General features: G+C 41.9%; 1 protein-coding gene across 2 annotated transcripts in view; it reads right to left on the reverse strand.

Moving 5' to 3' along the window:
* SPPL2B (signal peptide peptidase like 2B) overlaps positions 1 to 24255 on the reverse strand; it is a 43888-nt gene that overhangs the window by 15261 nt on the left and 4372 nt on the right. For both annotated transcript variants that reach the window (XM_018563008.1, XM_018563009.1), the window contains exons 2-6: positions 11293 to 11412; positions 8532 to 8714; positions 6125 to 6214; positions 4237 to 4376; positions 193 to 338 (exon numbers count right to left, since the gene is read on the reverse strand). In XM_018563008.1, the coding sequence (XP_018418510.1) occupies positions 193 to 338; positions 4237 to 4376; positions 6125 to 6214; positions 8532 to 8714; positions 11293 to 11412 (679 nt within the window). The remainder of the gene's footprint in view (positions 1 to 192; positions 339 to 4236; positions 4377 to 6124; positions 6215 to 8531; positions 8715 to 11292; positions 11413 to 24255) is intronic.

Below are 24255 nucleotides of genomic sequence, written 5' to 3' on the forward strand. Positions count from 1 at the left end.
ACAGATGCCTATGGGCAATGGGTTCATACCTGCACATCACACTGGAATCTATGGTAGCAGAAAATCCTTTATGTGCAATGAATGCACATTAACAAAATGTACACTGCTAAATAAAGCCATGTAAGTTAAGTATTGCATGGATATTTGGTAAGCATGAGCAGCAGGATAAATAACTAGCCATTTTTTACTCACCTAAGTGATCATAGAATTGGTACAGAAGAATTAACATTGAGCAGCACATAACCACAAACACGCAGATCATGACAGGAGTAACATCCACAGTCTCGTCATCATGTTTCTTGTCTGATCCATCATCCCTTTTATGTTTCATGTACCGCCTGTATATAAGACAAATGTAAACGATCAATACTTACACTTAACATATTTGTTCAGAGATTTCATTTTGTTCTAATAATGTAAGAAAGGTCGCAAAAGAAATAAAGAGTCATTAGAATTCTCAAAATTAACATTTAGGCCTAAGTTACAAGGATGACTTTGATCTGAGTGGTTTAACCTCTTGTGACAATCACCTTATTTACATTACAATTTCAATCTATTGCAAATGAGGTGGTATTACAGGCAAGCATGGGGGAACACTGCCTATAATCCCCCATCAAACAGAAATAATGTTTAAATTATGACAAGAGTAAGTAGAACTACATTTTTTTTATAGCAAATGTACTGTAAACCCTCATGGAAGCAGGAGAAGGAAGCTGTTTATGGCAGGTGGTTTTACAGCAAAGTCACTCTGCAACTAACTGAACTGCATTAAGATTATTTTGCCAAGAGTTGGGCCCAACTCCAAATAAGGTTGCAGTGTGAGCTGTCTGCTGACAATCCAAGGCAACACCAACCTTCCAGCGATGCTTTCTTTCTGCCGTGCAAGAAATAAAGCACACCCAAATTTTTGTCCCTAGAATGAAGATTACAGGATAGAGCTGCCCAGAAGTCTTTCCACAATGGGGAGGAAAGAACAACCCCTATAAACCCTAAGGCTCCATTTCGGGGATTCTTAGATTCAGCCTGAACATCTCACCTCAAGACCAGATTTCCAGATACCACAGAGGAGACTAAGACTAAAAAGGTCAACAAGAAAAGGATAGGAGATGTAAAGAGGGTAAGCACCCAGTAGCCCAATACTGAAAAGGAACTAGGGCAGATGTAACAGTGCTATGAACAACTACAAATGTCCTTGAAGGACACTGTGCGAGTCAGGACGCTCCTAGGGGAGGGATGAAGGAAAACTGGTCCCAACTGACTAACTCAAAAGGACCCTCTGGGGAGAGGGAATACTGAGGTTCAGCATTATCCAAGTATACGGAGAAGCATACTCTGGTACGGAATAACTCCCAAGTTCCTACTAAGACAAGAACAAGTACAAGCATTGGGATCAATATTATCTCTTTCACTATTTGTTATACTACAAAAGAGGAATAAGACAACTTGGGTTAAATGTACAGGGTTCATTGGAGTTGCCACCTGCAAGTATTGTAGATTAGATACTAAGACGAAAATGGTTTGTTTAGCGATGTCTGGTGATAGTTTACCTCTACATCATTTTATTAACTGTTGCACTAAAAATGTGGTATGTTATTTTATGTTCTAAGTGTAATGTTCAGTATATGGGGTGTATTACTAGCCACTGCTAAATCAGAATAGGGCAGCACTGGAGTTTTTGAATGTACAAGGTGGCAATACGTCATAATTTTCATTCCAAGGCATTGAGGGTTTTACCTCTTACTAAAGAGGAAGAGTTATACAGAGATCTGTTAGAATGAGAGGACCTGTGGATTTTTTAATTTACAATCCAAAATTCCACAGGGACTAAATTTAAGGTGGAAGTCTGTATTTTAAGTAAAATGTATTTTGTACTGTACTTTTGTACTCACTCGCTCTTACTGTGCATATTGCGCGGTTTCTACTTGTTGCATAGATTAATGTTTTTAGTTGTCAATTAATTTGACTGCCTGTGCGGTTGTCAGCTATTTTATTAGTGCTCCAATGTAATAGTATTAGCCATGACTAGGGCCGTGTAAGCTAAAATCAATAAGTTATTTTAACTCTGTGTGTTAAACGATCGTCGGAGCAAGAAGCTGCATGCCGGCAATTACTTTTGCATTGTGCTGGGGTCTAAGAAGATGATCTAAGCTGAATGAGGAATGGAGCAGAATAGAAGGTTGAGCTTGTGTGGTCTGTTGTATCTGAGTAGGAGTTAGACTCAGCGTATCTGTGAATATGCACTGCTAATGTAGAACAGGTTGAGGGACAGGGCAGATCTCCTGTGTTTTGGTAGGCGCACGCTGTGGCCACCTAAGCCATTGCTATTGACAGTGTCAAGAGCCAGTCCAAAGAAAAAAAAGTCTCTTAAAAGGGAAGACGAGTTAGCGGTTCCTTGGGCATCTCATCAGCATCCCACGCACTTAGCCAGAGTGCCCTACACATTTGTACAGACATCAGTCCTATGCTGGACAGTTCAGAGGCTTGTAATAAGCCGTCACAGCTAAAGCACAAGGCTCCAGTCCTCTGCTCCGTAATACAGGGACACACCCCCAGCTAATCCATTTTTACATGGTTTAACGGATCAGAGTAACCGCCAACACAGGACAGATGGCCAAAGCAGTGAACTCAAACTGGGACCTAAGGAGGGAATTCAACTTCATCAGTGAAATCCCCCATGTTAAGTACTGGTGATCTAACATTCTAGTGGTATGTCTGTAATGTGGATCACTGGAGCATCCAAATAGGGCACAAACCACCTATTTGTGCAAAAGCACTTTCCCTTTGAGAAGGGATTCACTGCTTGAGGTGTGATTCTTGACTCTTCAGAGTGTTTCTAGTCTGGATAGGAAGTTCTCAAACAGTTGATATAACAGAAAGGTCTTTGCAGACTTAGGAGCTCTAAAAGACCCAAAGCCTATAACATCAGGCTGATCCTCCAAATGCAGGGTGATACGCACTTCATCCATAACGCTTGAAACAACCCCTTGTACATTCAAACAACTGTAGAAAACAGCAGTAACAGATACTGTTGGCTGTATTGATTCTGAATCAGAAATTACAACAGGGGCTGCAAACCCAGTTTAACTCGTCACAGTAGTGTCAGAGACAGACTTTGCCGGGGATGGCTCAGAAGAGCACTTAGAACCCCCATAGACAGAATGATACATTAGCTGGGCAAAAATAGTTTGAAAGTACCTTGGTATGGAATGCAACTTAAGATCCACTAACTCTACATAGATTACATCAGCCCGCAATCCCTCAGCTTTCACCCTTACTGCGGTGAAGATGGCGGAGTTGGTAAATTTAAAAAAACTCCCAGTGGTACAGTCTATGAGGTAGCTCCTGAGGCTTCAGCCCAACTGGCCTTACTCACTAAGTAAGCCTTCAGATACAGGGTCACAACACGACTGTTGCACAGTTCTGGACACAAAAAGCACTCTGTGGCAACCTAACAGTACATGAAGGCCTGGAAAGCAACACAATTCAGAGCCCAAAAATCCAATTTCAGGCTAGCCTCACCACATCCAGAAGCCTACTTATAGGGTGAGTCTTGAGATTCTGAACCAGGAAACCTCTGACTAACTTAACCAGTACACAAATGTCAGGAAAGTGTCACAATGCAGAGCCCAGTGCCCAAAGGTCACATTACAGGCTAGCTCCCCAATCTACTCGGTCCGTTAAGGGTCTCCAAAAGCTGATGCTGAGGATATGCCGACCTGGATTGCTTTTCTGTACAGATCAACTCAAGCAGCGGTGTGGAAGTCTTAAATGAAGTCACAGATGGAAAACAAAATTATCAGTGGCGTATAAAAAGGAACTTCAATGAAGTCATTACAAAAAAAAAAAAAGCTAGTAAAAACTAAAGTTAAACAACAGAACTGAGGAAAAAGCCTAATGGAACACTAGCAAAGCACAAAGGCATGAAAGTTCGAGGCAGGGTTATCTGGGGACTGGCCTACAACTTTTGTTTTCTGTTTGTCAGTATCCAAACTTTTTGTAGGCAGCAGCCTGAATTCCTGTGTGCCTCAATTGACAATAAAGAAACCCTTTCCCACATTTCTGCATGCTATAACATTGATTTTGTAATAAGTACAGTTGTAACAATTTACTCTTTATTCCACTAAACCATAAACATTATGTAAAAATAAATTATGAAAATATGCATAATATTATTTCAAATGCGTATTTGTTTTTAATTTAGATGCAAAGCATGGCACAAGAACAAAACCTACTTACTTTTTAACATCTCTGCTACCAGCCCAATAGCCCCCAATGGCTACAGTTCCAACAGCCATTATAAAAATGATGACCATGTTGTAATCCAGAACAGGCTCATTTGGTGCATACATGGCCACTTTCACTGAAGGCCCGAACGTCTAGCAAAAAAAGGTGAGACAGCGTGGTCAGCTAACAAGGAAGCAAGCTATATTTCTTAAGTACACCTAATATTAATTCAAGCTCAATCATTACTATCCAAGTAATATAAAGTAAAAGTAGTAGGCAAGCAATCGAATAGGTTAAAAAGTAGTTGTAAAAAAATCAACTGCTAAGGGGTCTACCGCGTTGGCAGTCACTTGATAACGTACATTATACCTGTAAAGTGTACTTCCATTTTTGGAGCCAAATTTGGATAACTCCTACTTTACATTTGTTACATGTTGCCATTAACGTAGTATATCTTTAAACGAGGTTTACATTGCTGCTTTTCTTTTTTCCTTGCATTTTACTTACTTAAAAAGGAGAACTATGGGGTTAGGGCTTTTCCCCATAGTTCTCCTAAGGGTAACGGGAGGACACAAACTAGTGTCCTCTCGCCACCCAAAGATCAGTATACCAGCCAGCTGTACCCGCCCCCTCCCCTGTCCGTTCCCCCAGTCAGCGCTGGAGGATCGGACAGGGGAGGGGGGAATCCAGTCCCTCCCCTGTCACGGCTTTCTGCCGGCACAGGATCGAGAAGTGAGCGAGCGCCGGTATGTGTTCGCTCACTTCCCGATCTACTGAGCCGACCTGTGACAGTTTCATTGTCACAGGTCAGCTAGAACTATGAGGATGAGTGAAAATCACTCACCTCATAGTTCTCATTTAAATCTCACTTAGCACTCCCTTCTATGTAATGTTAAGGAGGGGGCTTTTGGGAGTTATTGTTTACCTTGATTAATCCTGTGTGTACTGTGCTACCAGATCTTATTATTGGTTGTAACCTACATCTGAACACGGTCTGTCCTAACAAAAGGGCTACAGATTCTTAAGGCTTGGTTGTTACATTGTATTGTTAATTTAAAGTGGAACTGCACTTTAGGCCATAATTTATATAATTTACACCTTCACTACTGAATCAGATGTTCAAGTGTTTTATTTGCTAGTTTTTCCTCTTGCAAAGCTTGAGATAAAGTTTTCTTATAAAAGTTTTTAAAAAAAACAGTTGGGAGAAGGCAATTTAAATTTGTTGTGCCATTCAGAAGGCTTTTTGAGGTTAACCAAAATCCAGTAATTATTATTAAAAGGAGAACTATGGGGTTAAGGCTTTTCCCCATAGTTCTCCTTAGGGTAACGGGAGGACACAAACTAACGTCCTCCCGTCACCCTAGGCTCAGTATAAAGTGAGCTGTAGCTCGGGGAATTCTGAGACGCCGCAGCTGAAGCGGATCCCGACAATTATGTCTGGATCCACCCGGATGTGTGACTGACAGCTGGCTCTGCCTATCTAGAGGCAGAGCCAGCTGTACCCGCCCTCTCCCCCGTCCGTTCCGCCAGTCAGCGCTGGCGAATGGGAGCGGGGAGGTGGGAATCCAGCCAAGAGCCGTGACAGGATCGAGAGGTGAGCGAACGCCGGTATGTGTTCGCTCACTTCCCGATCTACTAAGCCGACCTGTGACAGTCTCATTGTCACAGGTCGGCTAGAACTATGAGGTGAGTGAAAAGCACTCACCTCATGGTTCTCCTTTAATATTCTACAGGATTTATATAGCGCCAACAGTTTGCACAGCGCTTTACAATATAAAGGAAGACATTACAGTCACAATACAATTCAAAACAAGATGGTAAGGCGGGCCCTGCCGGTGAGGGCAGTAATCGACTGCTTACTACACGTCAGCTTTTCCATTTACCAGCAATTTTTCCTTACCTTACTGATATCCAACATATCAGTGTAGCTAAGTAGAGCCACTGGAATATCAATCTCTTCATACTGGCTACGATTACCGCCAGGAGGGACCTGAAAATAATAGTGAAGTAGTCAATGCTACATGAAGGTATTAAACATTTAATTATTTCAAACATTCTCAGGTTAAAGAAACATTTAAAACTCAAATGGTATATGTACGGAGATGCTTGCACACAGGAATTTTGATCAGATCTTCTTTTCTCTCAATAGAATGAAATCAAAATGCAAAAGCAACTTAAAAAGTTTAACACTGCGTCTGGTGCTGCACAAGGCTTTTTTTCCTAACATGTTTCACACATTAAAAAGCTGGAGCAGGAGGTGTCAGGTTTACAGAAGGGCGAGAATTTCAGGAAGGGGGGGGGGTTTATGTGATGGGGTGTAAGGCTATTACATTATTTATAATTAAAAGAATCAAGGTGAAGGCTAGGAGTTGACAGAAAACGACAGAGCTGTGTCTGTTATTGACCCCTGGCTATAGAGGATGCCATGGGTGCAGAAATTAAGATTGTCTGTACAGCTTTTTTTTTGTATGTAAAACATTTAATATATATGCTGCTATTTAATAGCTGTTTGTATCTGTCTGGCTCAAGTTTAGCTTTACATTTATCTTTTCACAAAGTAAAACATTATTCATGAGACCGTATTCTAAAAACTGTATGTGGTTACAACATGTTAAGATGGTATTCAGTACATGAATTAATTTTTCATATGCCTTTATTCAAATTAATTTCATATGTATTTTTTAAATGTATTCTCCACAGTAAGATGCAGACCAAACCATGAGACTAAATACTACAGGAGTGTTACAACCCCTGACAGAGTTGTTCCTGTCACTGTAGCCTACTGGATCATTTGGTTGACATCCAAATGCAGAGAAAAAAAAAAAAAAAAAGAAGATGCAAAAAGCTATTGTTAAATGTATTAACCACATACAGTTTTCAAAATACAATATATTTCTTTTCAGTGATCAACATTAAAGATACATATAAACAGTTTCATAATATTAAATTACACTTAAGAAAGATTATAAAACACCATGAATATCACTTAACCCAGGAACTACCTGGACACGCATAATATTAAGCCAAGGATATTTGAAAATATAGGAAAACACTTGGATAGTTTAAAGCCAACGGAGGGTATAAACGTGGTAGGTGTTAAAGTCTTCTATTATAGCACAAAAGGTTGGATTTACAAAGCTAAAACACCGGAATAACAATCCATATTTTCAAAAAAGTAAGTAATTTTCAGCTGGATCCAAAAATTAGATTTGAAAATGACAGCCACAAGGCTGAAAATAAAGATTCTTCTTTCTCTTGTGTAAAACTTTGCAAATTAAGCCTATAATACAGTTAAAGTGGACATAAAGATGAAGATAACAATAACGCTGACAAGTAAGGTTTCTATGACAGAAGAGACTCCGTATGTCTCTTCCGTCATAATTGCTGCCTACCTAAAGTCAGCATTTGTGTGTGCCGAGTTACGCATGCACAACTCAGTGCACAAGCTTGCCAAGTTCTTGCGCTAAAATGAAGTAAGTCCCATGCACGGTAGTTAAATTATGCCAGTCTGATCAATCAAGAGGCTGGAGATGGAGTGCCCACCATGGAGGAAAAAGTGGATGGTGTTTACCTCCTGGGGGCACAAAATTTAAGTTTCAGTTTTGTGGTTTATGACCGCTTTAAAAGAGAACTATGGGGTGTTTTCCCCCATAGTTCTCTTATGGGTCACGGGAGGACATAGACTAGTGTCCTCCCATGACCCAAAGCTCAATATATCGCAAGCTATACTGAGACCGCCTTAGCCGGATCCCGACATTACTGTCGAGATCCACCCAGCTGCGTGAGTGACAGCGGGCTCTGCCTATCTAGAGGCAGAGCCAGCTGTACCCGCCCCCTCCCCCAGTCAGCGCTTGGGGGGAATCCCTGACTGACAGTCACGGCTCTCTGCAGGGAGATGATCGAGAAGTGAGCGAGCGATGGTATGTGTTCACTCACTTCCCGATCTATTGAGCCAACGTGTGACACTTTCATTGTCACGCGTCGGCTCGAACTATGAGGATGAGTGATTTTCACTCACCTCATAGTTCTCCTTTAAGTCTATTCTCGTTATCATTAAACTGCTGACATTGTATATTGACAATTAAAGCCTTGATTGACAGTGACCAGTAGCTGCAAAAACAGATTTCAGCAATGGGGACCACTTGTCTTCCCTTACTTACAACCTGTGTTTGGGTTGGAGAGGATACCTAATCTTGACATGTAAAACATTCAGGCTGTTTATTGGCATTGTAAAATGGCAAATACGATAAAATGTGTCCTCAGAAAAGTGTCATAATACACAAAATCCATAATATGCTTCTACCCACCAGCCTCTCCCGGCTAACGATCAGCAGCCCACGTGCTCCATTGATCTGCGCCAGTCGCACCTTCTCGTAAAAAGTGCAATTTCCTCTCATTACCATAGGGATATGATTACTGAAGCCACCATCTGGGACATCGGTGGGGGAACAAAGCACAGATGCAGTCTGATCTTGAAGATGGAGCAAGGCCTAAGTTGAGGACAAAATTAAAAATTGTTCAAACAACCAGAATAACATTGGCATTCTGACAGACTACTCAATGCTTTACAGCAGGGTTGTCCAAACTCCGGCCCTCCAGCTGTGGTGGAACTACAAATCCCATGAGGCATTGCAAGATACTCACAGACATGACTCCCGGAGAGAGATGAATCATGGAATTTGTAGTTTCACCACAGCTGGACGGCCGGAGTTTGGACACCCCTGCTACACATATCAATCTGCATTGGTCTCTGGCCTCCAAAAGAAGCGTACAATCTAAAATCCCTGCCAAATTTTTTTCTTAGTTGCTGATTTAGAATACAGTATTGTACATGCAGGGCCACCTATGTAAATAGATTTCTCCTACTCACTGTTACCAGGACAGGACATGAATGGGAAAACTCACATTAACACAGACAGCAGAAATGTATTTATTTTTTCTTTACTGATTTTCTGTTTTCACTGCTGTCTGTAGCCTCATACGTTCCTATCTTGATGACCACTATCCCTGGGACAGGAAGTCAGAAGAAATCTTACCAATGGGCACACAAACATGACACCTGGAGAGAGTGTTCCATTCTTCTCTATCCACCAATTTTTTTAAAATAAATTCCCAGGGGCACTGCATGTCATTTTAGCCTCCTATCTATCCTCTAGGACCTGTGTTGATGGGCTTTCAGCTTATGTCAATGGCATCAGTTTGACATCAGCTTGAGATGCTTCTGAGATCATTCAGAATTGATGGGCAGGTGCAATTAACCAGCTTAAAGCGAGTTTTGAAGACCCATAGACTTCTATGGGATATTACAGCCTGTCTGACTTGAATAAAAACCCACAGACACAGGCTCTTACTATTTCTTTGATTTACCAGAGTACATTGAGTGACACTCGTCTCTTTGGAGGAGTGCACTCTGTCTTAGAGCTATTATGCATTGTTAGTCTTCTCCTTTCATATGTTAGGGTGAAATTTGGGAAATTTACAGAATTGTTTGATGTCCATAAAGTATTAACCCTCCAAAAATTACTTCCAGGCCCAAACTTTCAATATGCAATATATTTTTGGCCACAGCGCTGTAAAAAAAACATAGGAGGATAGTCCTATGGATAAATCTTGCTTATGATGTATGGCTACATAAACTAGGCTTTGATTTTTGTGCGTGAAAAGGATTTTGTATCTACTAGGCAGAGATTGTCAGTGACCCAGATTTTTACTTATGTGTATTTGTGTACATCCACGTGTATTTTAGTTTGCGACTTACATACTGTTTACTTACTACTTGCAGTGTATACAACATGTAAATGTTTGTGCTCTGACAGCAAATAGAGAACATTCTGTTCTGTTCTCGGCATGGACTGCATGATATATACTCATTCATGCAGTCAGGCTCGCACTGAACCACAATTTCCTACATACTTCTAGTGCAGCTAGATCACCTGACGGCATGAATGTGTTTCTAGTATAGCAGATTTAACCACCTATCGAGCTAGATCACTCAGTAAAACAATTGCATGTTTTTTACACATATACTGCTATTGTCAACTAATTAGCAATGGGGGAGAAAAAAAAGAAAAATCAGCATTTGAGAACCTTTTATTTTCAGCTACAGAGCAAACGATACATGGAGATAGGAGCTTGCTATGGCTTTGTGCCTAGGCACTGCAGATAGAAAAATAAAAGGGTGATGCTCACAGTGTCTTTAGTATTACAGTAAACATGTCACTATGGCTGCAACAACTAATCGACATAATCGATTATAATCGATTATTGAAAAAGTTGTCAACTTTTTCAATAATCGATTAATCGGGTTCCGATTGGTTGGCCCTGTTCACGGCTCCACACACGCTGCGCGCCACACCACCTCATGCTCACCGCTGCCAGACCCGCCCGGCCGCATCCACAAGCAGCACCTCCTCCTCCGCCTCACACTCACCGCCCGCCCACATCCACGCTCGGCACAGGGACGCTGGTAGAAGACATAAGGAGGAGCAGGTGTGGGGGGATGACAGCCGCCGATAGACAGGCCCGATCTCAGAAACAAATTGCTGGAAGACTGCTCAGATAAACCTGCACTTTCCCACACATGGCGCTCTATAATGTATTGCTGGGATTTGTAGTCCTCTATAGCCGGTGCAATTCTTCATCATTGCTGTATAATTTTACACTTTCCATTTCACTATATTGCACACCACAGTTTTTTTTCTTTTCTTTTTTACCTCCACCGCTCCAAGCTTGCTCCTGTGATGGACTGCAATCTCAATACAAATAACAAACTAGTAGTCCCATCACTGGAGCCATTTTTTAAAATTGATTTAATTTTTTATCCGATTAACCGATTAATCGAACTTAATAATCGGCTAACTAATCGATTTTGAAAATAATCGTTAGCTGCAGCTCTACATGTCACAAATGTGAACAATACAGAATGAGCATATGATATAAATATGTATAAGCAACGTCAGAGCAGTTCTGTAGATCCAGAGATACACCAAAAACTATGGAGACACATTCAGTAAAGTTAGATATACAGTTACACAGTGATGGAATGAAAAGGAGCTAAAGCTTACTCACAGCTTTGGTCAGGTCATGAGGCAAGTGAGCCCATTCAGAATTAAAAAGAATACAGTAATCTTTGGCACTGCCAACACTTTTCTCTGATGTTACATGGACCATTCCATATTCACACAGTACCTGAAAAAGAACAGATAAGTTTACATATTTATATACACAGCTCAAATTTTAGAGAGAAAATTATTTCCATAGAACATCCTGATGTTTGTCTAAAAGTAAGCAAAAAGTATAAAAGCACAACGATAACCAAAAACCCTTTTTTTCCTTCTTTATTTTAAGTCAAGTTTACAGCACACATATACAGTAGAGCAGGGGTTCCCACAATTTTTGTGTTAAGATCTACTTTTCAAATGACGAGCTACATGAGATCTACCAACGAAAAAAAAACCTCCCTCGCTCTCTCTCTCCTGGCTCATCCTCCTGGCTCTCTCTCTTCGTTTTCTCTCTTGGCTCTCTCTCTTGGCTCTCTCTCTTGGCTCTCTCTCTTGGCTCTCTCTCTTGGCTCTCTCTCCTGGCTCTCTCTCCTGGCTCTCTCTCCTGGCTCACCTTGCTGTATTTTGCAGCAAGGCTGTGTAAAACTAATATTCATAGCACTTCAACCTCCAGAAAGGTGTCAGGGAGCTCGGCTCAGCAGACTCAGGCTAATAGGTATTCATGTGTGCACAGCTAAATAAATATACCAAAATGGAATAAAGGGGCCGCTATTAACACTTTTCGTGATCTAGCTTTGAGAGCTACTGGTAGATCACGATCTACCTAATGGGCACCCCTGCAGTAGAGTAACAATATCGTAGAACAAAACCAGCAATACAGGGTATCAGCAAGGCCATAGTACTGGGTAATGCATAGCAATACGCCCGCCCACACCAGATCGTCCCAAAAGGGTCTATTGCACAGAATGAAACATCACCTGTAGGCCAAGATAATGAAGACCACCAGGCTATGGGCTGCAATGGCCAATTTTGATAAAGTGCTCCAGAAAAAAAAAATTAATAAGGTAACGCAGCAATTTAGAGAAGATAACACAAACCAATGCAAAAATAAGAAGAGAATAGGAGAGAGAAAAAGGAGAAAAATAAAGAGCAAGAGAAGGGTCTCAAAGGAAACCCCACACAACCCCAACAGGACATTAAAATACATAGGAGCCACCAAATTCAGCAGGTAGGTCAAAACTTTTTTTTTTTTGGACTATCATAAGAGTAAACACTTCTGCTAAGTTTGCTCTACGTGACCCCATTGGGGACCCAACATGTTGGTCATATGATGTTGTCTGCAGTTTACATCCTCCCCAGCTCTATGGTTACGAAAGATCTGCATGGCTGAAGTCAAACAATAAGAAATAATCTTTTTCTAAGGAGCCAGGGGCTACTTAAAGGGCATGTATAGTGATCTTGTTCATATTTTCTTTCTTATGGTCAGGACTAGTCTTTTTTTTTTTAGTCAGGCAAATCTAAAAATTTGCATGTGAGCATTTTTTATGATTATATCCTGCCAGCAGGGGGAGCTATAGGCTCCTTTTTACATTTTCCAGGTTCTGTTAAAAAAATAAAAGTCCCGTTTACAGGACTCAGTAGATGAAGCTGAAATTTACATGCAAATTAATGAGTTAGAGGAGTAACTCATTCCCCTTTCTGATTCCTTATATTGCTCTGTGAGTCATAATATACAATGTATTAAAGTATAAATAAACCGAATAACAAAAAATATTATTATAATACAGGATTTATATAGCACCAGCAGTGTGCACAGCGCTTTACAATATAAGGAAGGCATTACAGTTACAATTCGTATCAAGACAAAATGGTTAGGTGGGCCCTCCCCGTGAGAGCTTACAACCTAAAATGTAATATTTTGCAGCTTACCAATCCTTAAATGTGGTTGGCTGCATTAGTTTTCTTTTTTTAATCTTTTTTTCCCCTTTTATTTCCATCTGGTGATCTGACCAGTATTATACTTCCTGTCTTAGGGCCGGTTCACACCACATCCAGTGTGTTACGGCACGGTTAGTGGCCAGAACGCAGTGGATTGCATAATTAAAGCTTTGCGCATCCTGGGGTTGGAGGGGGCATGGTGATGCCATTCATGACAATGGCACCGCAGCCACGCTTCCCACCCGCAGTACAATCACCAGAACGTGTGGTAGAGCAATACCCGCGGTCCAGTGTGGTGCGATCGCAAACAATAGTGCACTTGGTAAGAAGCAAAATATTAAGTTGTTGGTTTTGTGTTCAGATAAGCTTTAAATGTTTATTAACCACTTGAAGACCTCGGTGTTAAACCCCCTTCCTGTCCAGGCCATTTTTCAGCATTCAGCACTGTGGTACTTTGACATTTATTCAGTCATTCAACGCTGTACCGAAAATAATTGTTTTCAATCATTTTTTGGGGGTTCGTTTGGTGGTATTTAATCACTGCTGGGGTTTTTATTGTTTACTATATAAAGAAAAAAGAACCGAACATTTTGGAGAGAAAAAAGAAAAAATGTTTTCCCTATGTGACGAAACATTTATTATTACCCAATTTTTTGGTAAAATATAAAAGACGGTGTCACGTCAGGTAAATAGGCACCAAACATGTCAAGCCTTAAAATTGGCCCTACAATTATTGCTCAAACTCTGACAAGCGCTGTGTGGCACAATGGGTGCAATCATCATTTTCGCACATAGGTGCACCCTACGCATGTTTGCATGTGTGGGCACATTAAGGCGGGGGACTTTAAAAAAAAAGTCAGTTTTTTTTTAAAATTATGCGATACATTTTTTTAATGTATTGCTATCACATAGGGGGTCCCCCTATGTGATAGCAAATATACAGTGACTGGTCCGCTTTATGGAGACATCAGGGGTCTATTAAACCCCTGTCACCTGGGGACCCCCAAAGAAGCTGAGCACAGATCAGCTTCACCAGCATCTCTACGGCTACAGAAGCCAAAAAATTACAGCCTGAAGGTGGAAGTAATGCAATACACATCACTTCAGCATTTAGAATATCGCACACAACAAACATTTGCATTTAATTACAAGGCAGGAAAGGAAGTGGTTAAATGTATATATTTACAAAAAACAAGACTTCATACATACATACATACATAAAAAAAAAAATACTAAAAGCCTAGCTCAAGCATGTTTTTTTTAATGATTTAGTGAGCAAGACTTAAAAATGTCAGGTCATTTTTGCGCACATTTCATCTCTCAATGAAGTCTATTAGGGACAACAAACATGCTACAATGCACAGAATATTCAGATGTGCACAGGGGCCATTGAAAACAATGCAATTTTCCACGTTGAGTGTTGTATATTAGCATTCAAAACGTTCAGGCGTGAATGGGGCCTGAAACATTTCTCCATGCAACACAACACTACTGGTTAACCGGAGACAAAAGCAAGCACCAAAATGACATATCTTATAGCTGCTTGGTTAAAAAGGTGATACTATTATGCAAAACAATGTGTATGGTATGTTTGTTCAGGGCTAATGTGCCTCACTCAGTAGAACTTCCTTTTGGAACAGTCAGGGTCTGACCTGTAACACATTCCTGTATGAGAATGATTCAATACACACACCAATGTAGACCTTGCTGGATCATATCTTCCATGATACCTGAATAACATCTGCCAGTCTTAAGTGCCAGGGGCATCAGCAGAGCAGGCCTAAAATATTTTAATGGCTAATATTCAGACCATGTATGAGTACCTAATCACAAATCAGATTCAAGACAACAGTCGAAGTGGCAAGCATTGTGATATAGCATGGGCATAGTACCGATTTATGAACTCTCTCATATATGCAAGAAATATTTGGTGGGAACAAATGCCTTGGATCCTAGCCCGTAAAAATTACTTCTGAATTGCTCACTGACAAAAATACATTTTACATGTGTCATACTACTCAGTGTGTGTTCTACACATTCCAATAAACTTTTTCTTTTTTTTTCAATAAATCTACATTTGCTTCCAATATTCTTAACTACTTAATTTCATAAAGGGTGCAGTGACACATTTTTACTGCATGCTTTTGCCCGCTATATGCTGAGAGCGCAGGATTGTGCCGCAGCCGGGATAGATCGCCCCAAAATACTGTTGAGATCCACCCAGCTGGCTGATAGCTGGCTCTGCCCGTCTAGAGGCAGAGCCGGCGGTACCTGCCCCTTCCTCAGTCTGTTGCTCCAGTCAGCGCAGGAGAGGGCAGGGAATTTCTTTGGGGAGCAGTGATTGACAGTCGCCGATCTCTGCAGGAAGTGGATCAGGAAGTCAGCGATCGGTGGTGTGTGTTCGCTGACTTCCCAATAGAACTGACCTGTGACAGCTTCTTTGTCACAGGTCGTCTTGAATTATGGGGATGAGTGTTTAAATATGTAATTTTGCCCCTCCACAGTGAGGGGATATAAATGCTGTTTTTATCTCATTGGCACTTCATGAATTGCCTACCTTTTAACACACAACAGTGGAAATGCCCCTTTCAATACTGGTGCTGTCATTACCAATCAGCAAGGGATCCGTGCACAAATTCACTGCTGATCGCAACAGCACAAAATGGATGCCACCACTTTTCATGCTTTTTGCTTTATCTTATGATGGAGGAAAAAACTGAGCTTAAGAGATCCATGTTAGCTCTGTGAAGAGTCCGATGTAAATGTGTTGATTTACATCTGATTAACCCAGAGCCGTCACAATCAGGTCTACTAAAATGGAACTCTGTTCTGTTTCGGAGGTAAACACTGGGCCTCCGATCAGGTCCACCTAAACCGACAGGTGGTCCTGACTGGACTGCCTAAACAAACGAAAGGGCCCTAAAGTTGGTGATATACCCGAGATAAGCTTCAGTGGTATTTGGTAATCTCTGTTGATGGCAATAGACACCCCCAGCTGACTAATGGCAGTGGTTAGAAAGGGTGCAAGATTGAAAGGTTTGTTTTTGATGGTGCAATTTATGTGTTTTTATGAAGTATGTTTTTACCAAATCCTGCTTGCTGTAGTTAGGTGGGGTTGTCAGCCATTACTTCTTCCTTAGGGATGAAGAGCACAGCATGCAGTATACTACGTATTGCCAAGAAAATGGGAAAATCCCCTCCCTACACATACATGCTAAAACCCAGACAAAATGTTCCCCCAAACCGTAATCATAACTTTGATTATGTGGTGAAAGCACCTCTAGGTGTCTGCACATTGTGTTTTTATTTTGAAATTACAACTCAGGGACAGATCAGTTACATTCATTTGCAGCACTGAAGTGAACGACCTCCATTCTGGCATCAAGCAGTGTTCTAAAGTTATGAAAAATTATCCAATCTGCATTCTGATTTACTGTGGTATGTGAAATATAACAATCATTGTCAGTGAGATGTTGGAATCACTAAACTCTTTACAAAAAAAAAAAAAAGCTATTGCAGAAGTAACTTTGTTCTTAAGCTGCCAAGGAGGGAGTGGAACAGGCTATAAAAACTGCCAGCAATCATTAAAAAGGCGGACTTCAGAAGTACAACCAAAAAAATACTTAAGCCCTGCTGTCAGCAAATGAAATTTTTGCAATCTTGCAAAACTACACCCATAGGTAATGGCCAATGTGGTGTCTATATTTAAAGAGGGATAAAAGTCTTTACCCAGTAACTACATGCTTGAAAGTTAAACTTCTTGAGTCTGATAAAGGACCACAAAGAAATGTTTCTGCTAGAAAACAGTATTAGAAGTGTGATTTCCCAAAAGACCCAAAGTATCTCATTTTTCTTCTAGGCAACAATGAAGACAAAGGGATATTTAGTCTTAGAATTTACTAAAGCCCTGACACAGTTCCCCACAGATGGCTAATGTGTAAATTAAAGTGGAATTAAACCCACTGAATTCTCAAAACACTTACATTCCCTTTACAACCCCATACAACCCCTTCCAGTCTGCAGCGTCACATTAGGTAAGCCAGCTCGTAGGGCCAGACCAAACGGCCAGGCCCACTGGCTGGACCTTCCCCACCCCTGCACTAGGGGAACATGTTAAACACAGACTGACTCTACAGGAAATGAGCAGAATGACAGACCACTGGTGCTGGACCGAGGAGAAGGCCGGGGACAGGTAGGGTAGGTGACCCATTCATTTGAATGAGTTGCCTTAATGCAATGCATGTTAAACACATATATTAACCCCTTCATGACTGAGGCCTTTTTATCATTTTTTGCCCCCATATTATATTCCACATTTTAGGCCTGAAAATGACTTAAAACCCCCAAACATTAATATATTTTCTGAATGCCGAGACCCTATAGAATAAAATGGTGGTAGTTGCAAATTTTTATGTTGCGCAATATTAGAGCAACTCCTTATTAAACCCCAACATTTAGTGAAAAAATTCATTAAATGCCCCAAAAACACAACAAAATACCCATTTTTTTAATGAAATATAAAAGATGAGGTTAAAACGAGTTAAACGATACCCAACATGCCCAGGTTACAAATTGCGTGCGTCCGTGAAATGGCGAAAAACTGCAGTACCCCGAAAAGTCCATAGAAAACACTTTAAAAGCCCCCACAGGTCATCAATTTAGAGATACCCCAAAATACGGGCCCTAGAATTATTGCTCTCACTCCGGCGTGCGCGGCGATACCAAACATGTGTAGCGCGTTCGTCGTTTTCATACGTAGGCGCACCCTACGCGTGTTTACGCGGCGACGCGCGTGCTCACGGGGACTTTACTTTGACTGCTATCACATGGGGGGGCTTACAAGCCCCCCCATGTGATAGCAGATGGTGGTGAAAGGTACTCTTTAAGGTGATGCTGGGGGTCCAAAAGACCCCCAGTGTCACCTTTACACTGGAAATAAGCTATTGAAGTGCAGATCGCACAAACAGAGTCCCGGCGGCAATAGCCGTCGTCAGTCACAAAGGGGTTAGCAATGCACCAGGATACTAATGTCTGAAAGTATAAAAACATTATTCTCTACTCTAGACCAGTGTTTCTTAACCTGTGTAACCTCAGGACCCACATTTGTTCTTGGTCATTAAGTCACGACCCAAGTCGCACTGCAATGGAATTAGGGTACTGCGTGTTCCTGTGCGCACGTACGAGCTGTGAATGGGAGGTGCATTTGGGGTACAATTCAAATAAATGGCAATCCAAAACACCTCCCACACCAGAATACACAGTAGGTGCGATTGCATGGTACAGTGCGTTAATCGCACGGTACTATGCCATTAACTAGGCCCTCAAAAACACTGACATACATACACAACCACAGACACAATCTGCTGAACTGTGACGGAGCTCCATCCATATGTGCATTGCTTGTACTGGCTCTAGACCACACGGACAGTTAGGTAAGGCACCATACAGAGCTACGGTGATACACTAAATGCAGTCCATGGTTTTTTTGCAAGAGCTTGGAGAGACTGGTCTAGTGTAGTACAGCTAAAAAATAACAGATGAATTGATGTCACGGGCAGGGCCCTCCTTACCATCTTGTCTTGAATATTGTGATTGTAATGTCTCCCTTATATTGTAAAGTGCTGCGCAAACTGTTGGCACTATATAATTCCTCTATAATAATTAGGGCTGCAGCTAACGATTATTTTCATAATCGATTAGTTGGCTGATTATTAAGTTCGATTAATCGGTTAATCGAATGAAAAAGAAAGAAAAAAAAGGCTCCAGTGATGGACTACTAGTTTGTATTGAGATTGTAATCCATCACAGGAGCAAGCTTGGCGCGGTAGAAGTAAAAAAAAAAAGTGTGGTGTGCAATATAGTACATTATACAGCGGCGCAGTGCAGAATACCAGCAGCTATAGAGGAATGTAGCAATAGTACAATATACTATAATGTACTATTGCTGGGATTTGGAGTCCTCTGTAGCTGGCGTTATTCTGCATTGCGCTGTATATAATGTATTATTGCTGGGATTTGTAGTCCTCTATAGCTGGTGGTATTCTCCATTGCGCTGTATAATGATTATACTGCGCAATGCAGATTACCACTGACCAGTTATAGAGGAACAACAAATCCCAGCAATAATACATTATACAGGGTGTTTAATATATTATTGCTGGGATTTGTTGTTCCTCTATAGCTGCTGGTGTTCTGCAGTGTGCCACTTTTTTTGTTTTGTTTTTTAAAACAGGAAACATTAAAACAGGTCCCCCTTACCTGTTTCTGAACCCTTGTAAGTCGCGGCGGCGTGCTCTGCGGGCGTGGCATACGCGGCGTGGTCGTGGCGTGCGTAGCACAACGGCACCCCACACAACTATTCCACCATTGCACGCCAATACACCTGTTCCTCGCTGCACCTTCATACACCTGTTCCACCGCTTCACACCCATACAACTGTTCCACACAGCACCCACACACACCTATTCCACTACTGCACCCATACACCTGTTTCACACAGCACCCTTGTACACCTGTTCCACCACAGCACCCCCAAACACCTATTCCACCACATCACACTCATACACCTGTTCCACACTGCACCTCCATACCCCTTTTCCACCACCACACCCCCGCACACCTGTTCCACCACTGCATCCCTGCACACCTGTTCCACCACTGCACCCCTATTCCACCACTGCACCCCCATACACCTGGTCCACACTGCACCCCCATACACCTGGTCCACACTGCACCCCCATACACCTATTCCACCACTGCCTCTCCACACAGCTGTTCCACACTGCAGCTCCGTACACCTATTCCACCACTGACTTGCTTTCAGAAGGTGGGCCCTCGATTGTCGGCGGGCCAGCTACAAGTGAGGGAGATCGCGTCAAGGAGTAGAGCAGCGGCGTGCACGGCTTTAGCATCCTATTCGGTGGGTGTGGCTTACGCGGCCTGTGCCGTGGGCACGGCGCCCGCAGCGTGTGACGTGTGGCTCAGGCCGCATGTGGAGCCCCGAACAGGCAAATCAATCGATAGCCGACGAATCGACGATCGAAAACGTTGCCAACGTTTTCAATCGTCGATTTTAATCGACTAAATCGATTAACTGTTGCAGCTCTAATAATAATAATAATAATAATGTCAGGCAAAATGAAGGCACAAAAATGATATTGGAGAAAGCCCTTTTATAATAATATTTTCTCTACAATAAGCCGCTCAACCTAAATTTTGCAGGTAACATGGAACCTTCATTATAAGGGACTGCTATTCCCTGAGGAGTACTACTACTACACATTATGGCTTTCACACATCTATACCCAATTCCTTCGCTAAAAATAGGACTGCCTAAAAGACACCCGAGTGCCCAAGCCCTTATTAAGCAAGCCTGCTATTCTGGACGAGTCACATCTGCATTGTTCTATTCCCTGCAATGCAAAGAAATCTAGAACAGAGGCCATTAGATACAAGTCATTAAAAACAGCTCTGCAGTGTATATCCATCCCAACCGCTATGAGCCATGACAAGTGCTTGTTAGCTGCAGAAAACCATTTATAGATACTTGGCCCTTCATATTACTGAGAAATTCGACTTGGCATCTGAGGGAAAAGAAAAAGTGACAATCACTGAAAATAACTGCAAAACATGGCTGACCTAAAACCACCTATTTCAGCCACCTCTATAGGAGTAAATATCGCACTCATATCATTAACCATCTTGACCGTTTATTATACAGGCCAATAGTATGAGTATAGAGAGTTAAAGATGCCAGTTATGTCGAATCAGAAATCTGTAATATTACGTGCTATTCTGTGCCATGAATGAACACTAGCATTACAATATCTCACTGCAGTTTGAGCTACCCGCAACACATCAAACACTTTAGGCTGGATTCATACTAGGGGGATCCGTGTCCGTGCGGCAATCGTGTAGTCACGGAATCACACACCACCACCGATTGCGCTGGCGGAGTCATTATATTCTAATTACACTCCAGGCAGATCAAGCGGTTTCCCGCTGCGATACCGCTCATGCAATCGTGGTTCAAAAAACATGTACTTTTTTTCCAGCGATTGCCACGCAACAATCCCCGAGTGCAATTGTGCAAATTGTGCCGATATCTGAACCTAGCCTTAACCCTTTCGCTGCCAAGCCCTCCGGAACATTTTTCAAATCAGCTGGCCAAGCCATTTTTGAATTTTCTGCAATTTTTTCCCATTGATTTGATTTTCAACTGCTGCGTTGCTAAGCCACTGAAGCACTTTTGTAGGTCCGTATGCCATACGTCCTTGGCAGCGAAAGGGTTAAGGGCCCATTCACACCTAAAGTGACAGTAAAGTCAGGAGTTAAATCTTAAAAAAGGCATTCAAGTACCTTAAAGTTGACCTTTACCCGTATCTTTAAAATAACAACAAAGGCACCTTTATAAATGTTTAGTAATGACAATCTACAAACACACACTTCTAGATAATTGCCGGCTTTGTATACTTTACATACCGTATTCCTCTTTTCTTCCCCAGTCTACTGGCAGTGGCCATGTTTACCAAGGGCAGGTTACTACCGTGTTTCCCCGAAAATAAGACCTAGCACTATCTTCAGGGATTTCTGTAATATAAGACCTACCCCGAAAATAAGACCTAGTGTCTTTTTTCATAGAAAAAAAAATAAGACACTGTCTTATTTTCGGGCAAACACGGTAGATCTCCATGGAACTCTGGCACATGTGACTAGGACATATGACCGTTCAGCAATGATGAGTAAGGCAGACTGGATTATATAGGCCCATATATCAAGGGAAGATAGTCACATCCTGTGTGCCGGCCATCAGTGCATGCAAACTAGCGCACGTTTACCAAGGATTCGGAAGACAGTAGCACGCACATGTGCGGCCGACCATAGTCTTACAGGAACAATAGTAGCCACCCTCCAGAATGAAGGACAGTGTCAGCACCAATTCAGAGATGATTTGAGGCGCTACAGCCGAGTGATGCACAAATAGATACATTTCTGTTAATAGCTAATGTATTTTTAAGATTTAACTCCTGAGTTTAGACATGCAAAGTCTCTTCTGTCAAAAAAATACTTCCTCTATCACTCAGCATTTTTTGTTGTTTTCTGTGTACACTGTATGTATGCGCCGTGAGGTGTACACTCCTAGCTCTCTAAGATGCCGTGAATGAGCCTGACGCCACAGAGGATGCAACATCATCAGTGACCACCCAGTGGCCAAACAGGATGCCTGGAAACCTGGAAGTAGCGGCGGCAGGGGAGACCAAAAGGTGCATCACACGCAAATATGCTGAGCAAAAAAGTAAGAATAATAAACATTTTAAAGAATCATTAAAAGCAACCCTGCTGCCTCACCATCTAAATGTGAATACAAACACACATAAAAAATGCATGTGTATGTAAACAGCAACTGCGTCACACATTTTAGGTACCACTGCAAACATTGTCAGTGCAATAATTCTAGGGCCAAAACTTAGCCCGCTATATCCTGACAGCACAAAGCCGTGCCGCAGCCGGAAAGGATCCCGACAATATTGTTTGGATCCACCCAGCTAACTGATTGACAGCTGGCTCTGCCTCTCTAGAGCCAGAGCCAGCTGTGCCCGCCCCTCCCCCATCTGTCCCACCAGTCAGCACTAGAGGGAAAGAAGAATCCCCATGGGGAGTGGTGACTGACCATCACCACTCTCTGCAGGGAGATTATTGGGAACTGAACAATCAGCGGTGTGTGATCACACAGTTCTCGATCTATAGAGCCAATGTGTGACAGCTTCAGTGTCACACGTGGGATCTAACTATGGGGATGAACACATTTGAAATATTCCATAGTTTTTCTATGTTTGATTATTAATTCTGCACATAATAAGATTTAAACTACAAAGTAAAAAAAAACTGATACAATGTCAAGTTCAAGCAGTTACAAATCACAGTATCATCTGTACAGGAAAGATAAAAATAACCTACCTGAGAAGACATGGTAAAACACGGAGCTTTGAGTCAAGTCCTCACCCACACTTTTCTACAAGCCTACCATCCAATAATGAGTATCGGTAATCTTAGATCTACTCTCATTGTTGTCATTATGTTATCTATGTGGTTCGCTCATGGAGATCAGCCTTAAATAAAGCCGATGAAAGCTTTGCAGATGCATTGTACAAGCTAGTTGGGCACAGTTCTTATACAAGTTAGAACCCATATGGGCAAGGCCTAAATGTCAGTCTTACCTTAGGCCTGGTTCACGCCTCAAACCGTAGGAACGCGCTGTAAAACGCCCTATGCCCAAAGAAGTACAGGAGCTTCTTTGGGGCTCATTTGCCGCGCATATCCATTAGGATACAGCAAGATAGACCTCGCAAATCGCTGTAAAAACGCACGGCACGAAACGCACGGCAAACGCGCATATTCCGTACGCCCAGGTGTGAGCCCAGCCTTAGAGGGGCTGATGTCTAGCTTTACAGCCACAACAACAAGCTCAACATTAATAGCCAATTTTATTTTACCTTTCTGACCATATTTAGGGTGTAACATGGAACAAGGTCAGATCACAACCCCTAAACTTATCGGACACACGGGGTACTTCTCCACACAGGCTTGTTTACATGTTTGAATTTGGTACGGCTGTGCATGGCTCCGCTCACACAGCCGTATCATCCATTCACAGATTATTTGACCGGGTGTATGGATGCAGAAGCTACAAATCCCATCAGCAACTGCGGTGTAGTACACAATGGAATACAAGTGAGGTGACGTCACCGCACTTGCAGTCCATTAATTCTTTCTCCTGTCCATGTAACTGAATGTCTGTCTCAGTACAGTCGTGGATAGGAGGGACAGTCTGCAGGAGCCAGAGCATTGCACCTGTGATCCGCTGATCACAGTTGCAATGTTTTACCGGCCCCTGTGCAAAAAAATTTAAAATAAATGCACATTTTTTTATTTTCTGGAGAAGTGTGCGTTTATTATTTTCCTTTCAAAAGGTGGGTTTCCCACAGGAAAGTAGTGCCAGATGCATTACTCACCACTATCACTCCTACAGACATGTTCCTGAATAACAGGATTCTTTGTCTGTTTTGATCATTTCAAAAATAGATAATTTCTT

Source organism: Nanorana parkeri, unplaced genomic scaffold (genome assembly GCF_000935625.1).
Source record: "Nanorana parkeri isolate BGI_ZX_2015 unplaced genomic scaffold, ASM93562v1 scaffold621, whole genome shotgun sequence".
Classification (NCBI taxonomy): Eukaryota; Metazoa; Chordata; class Amphibia; order Anura; family Dicroglossidae; genus Nanorana; species Nanorana parkeri.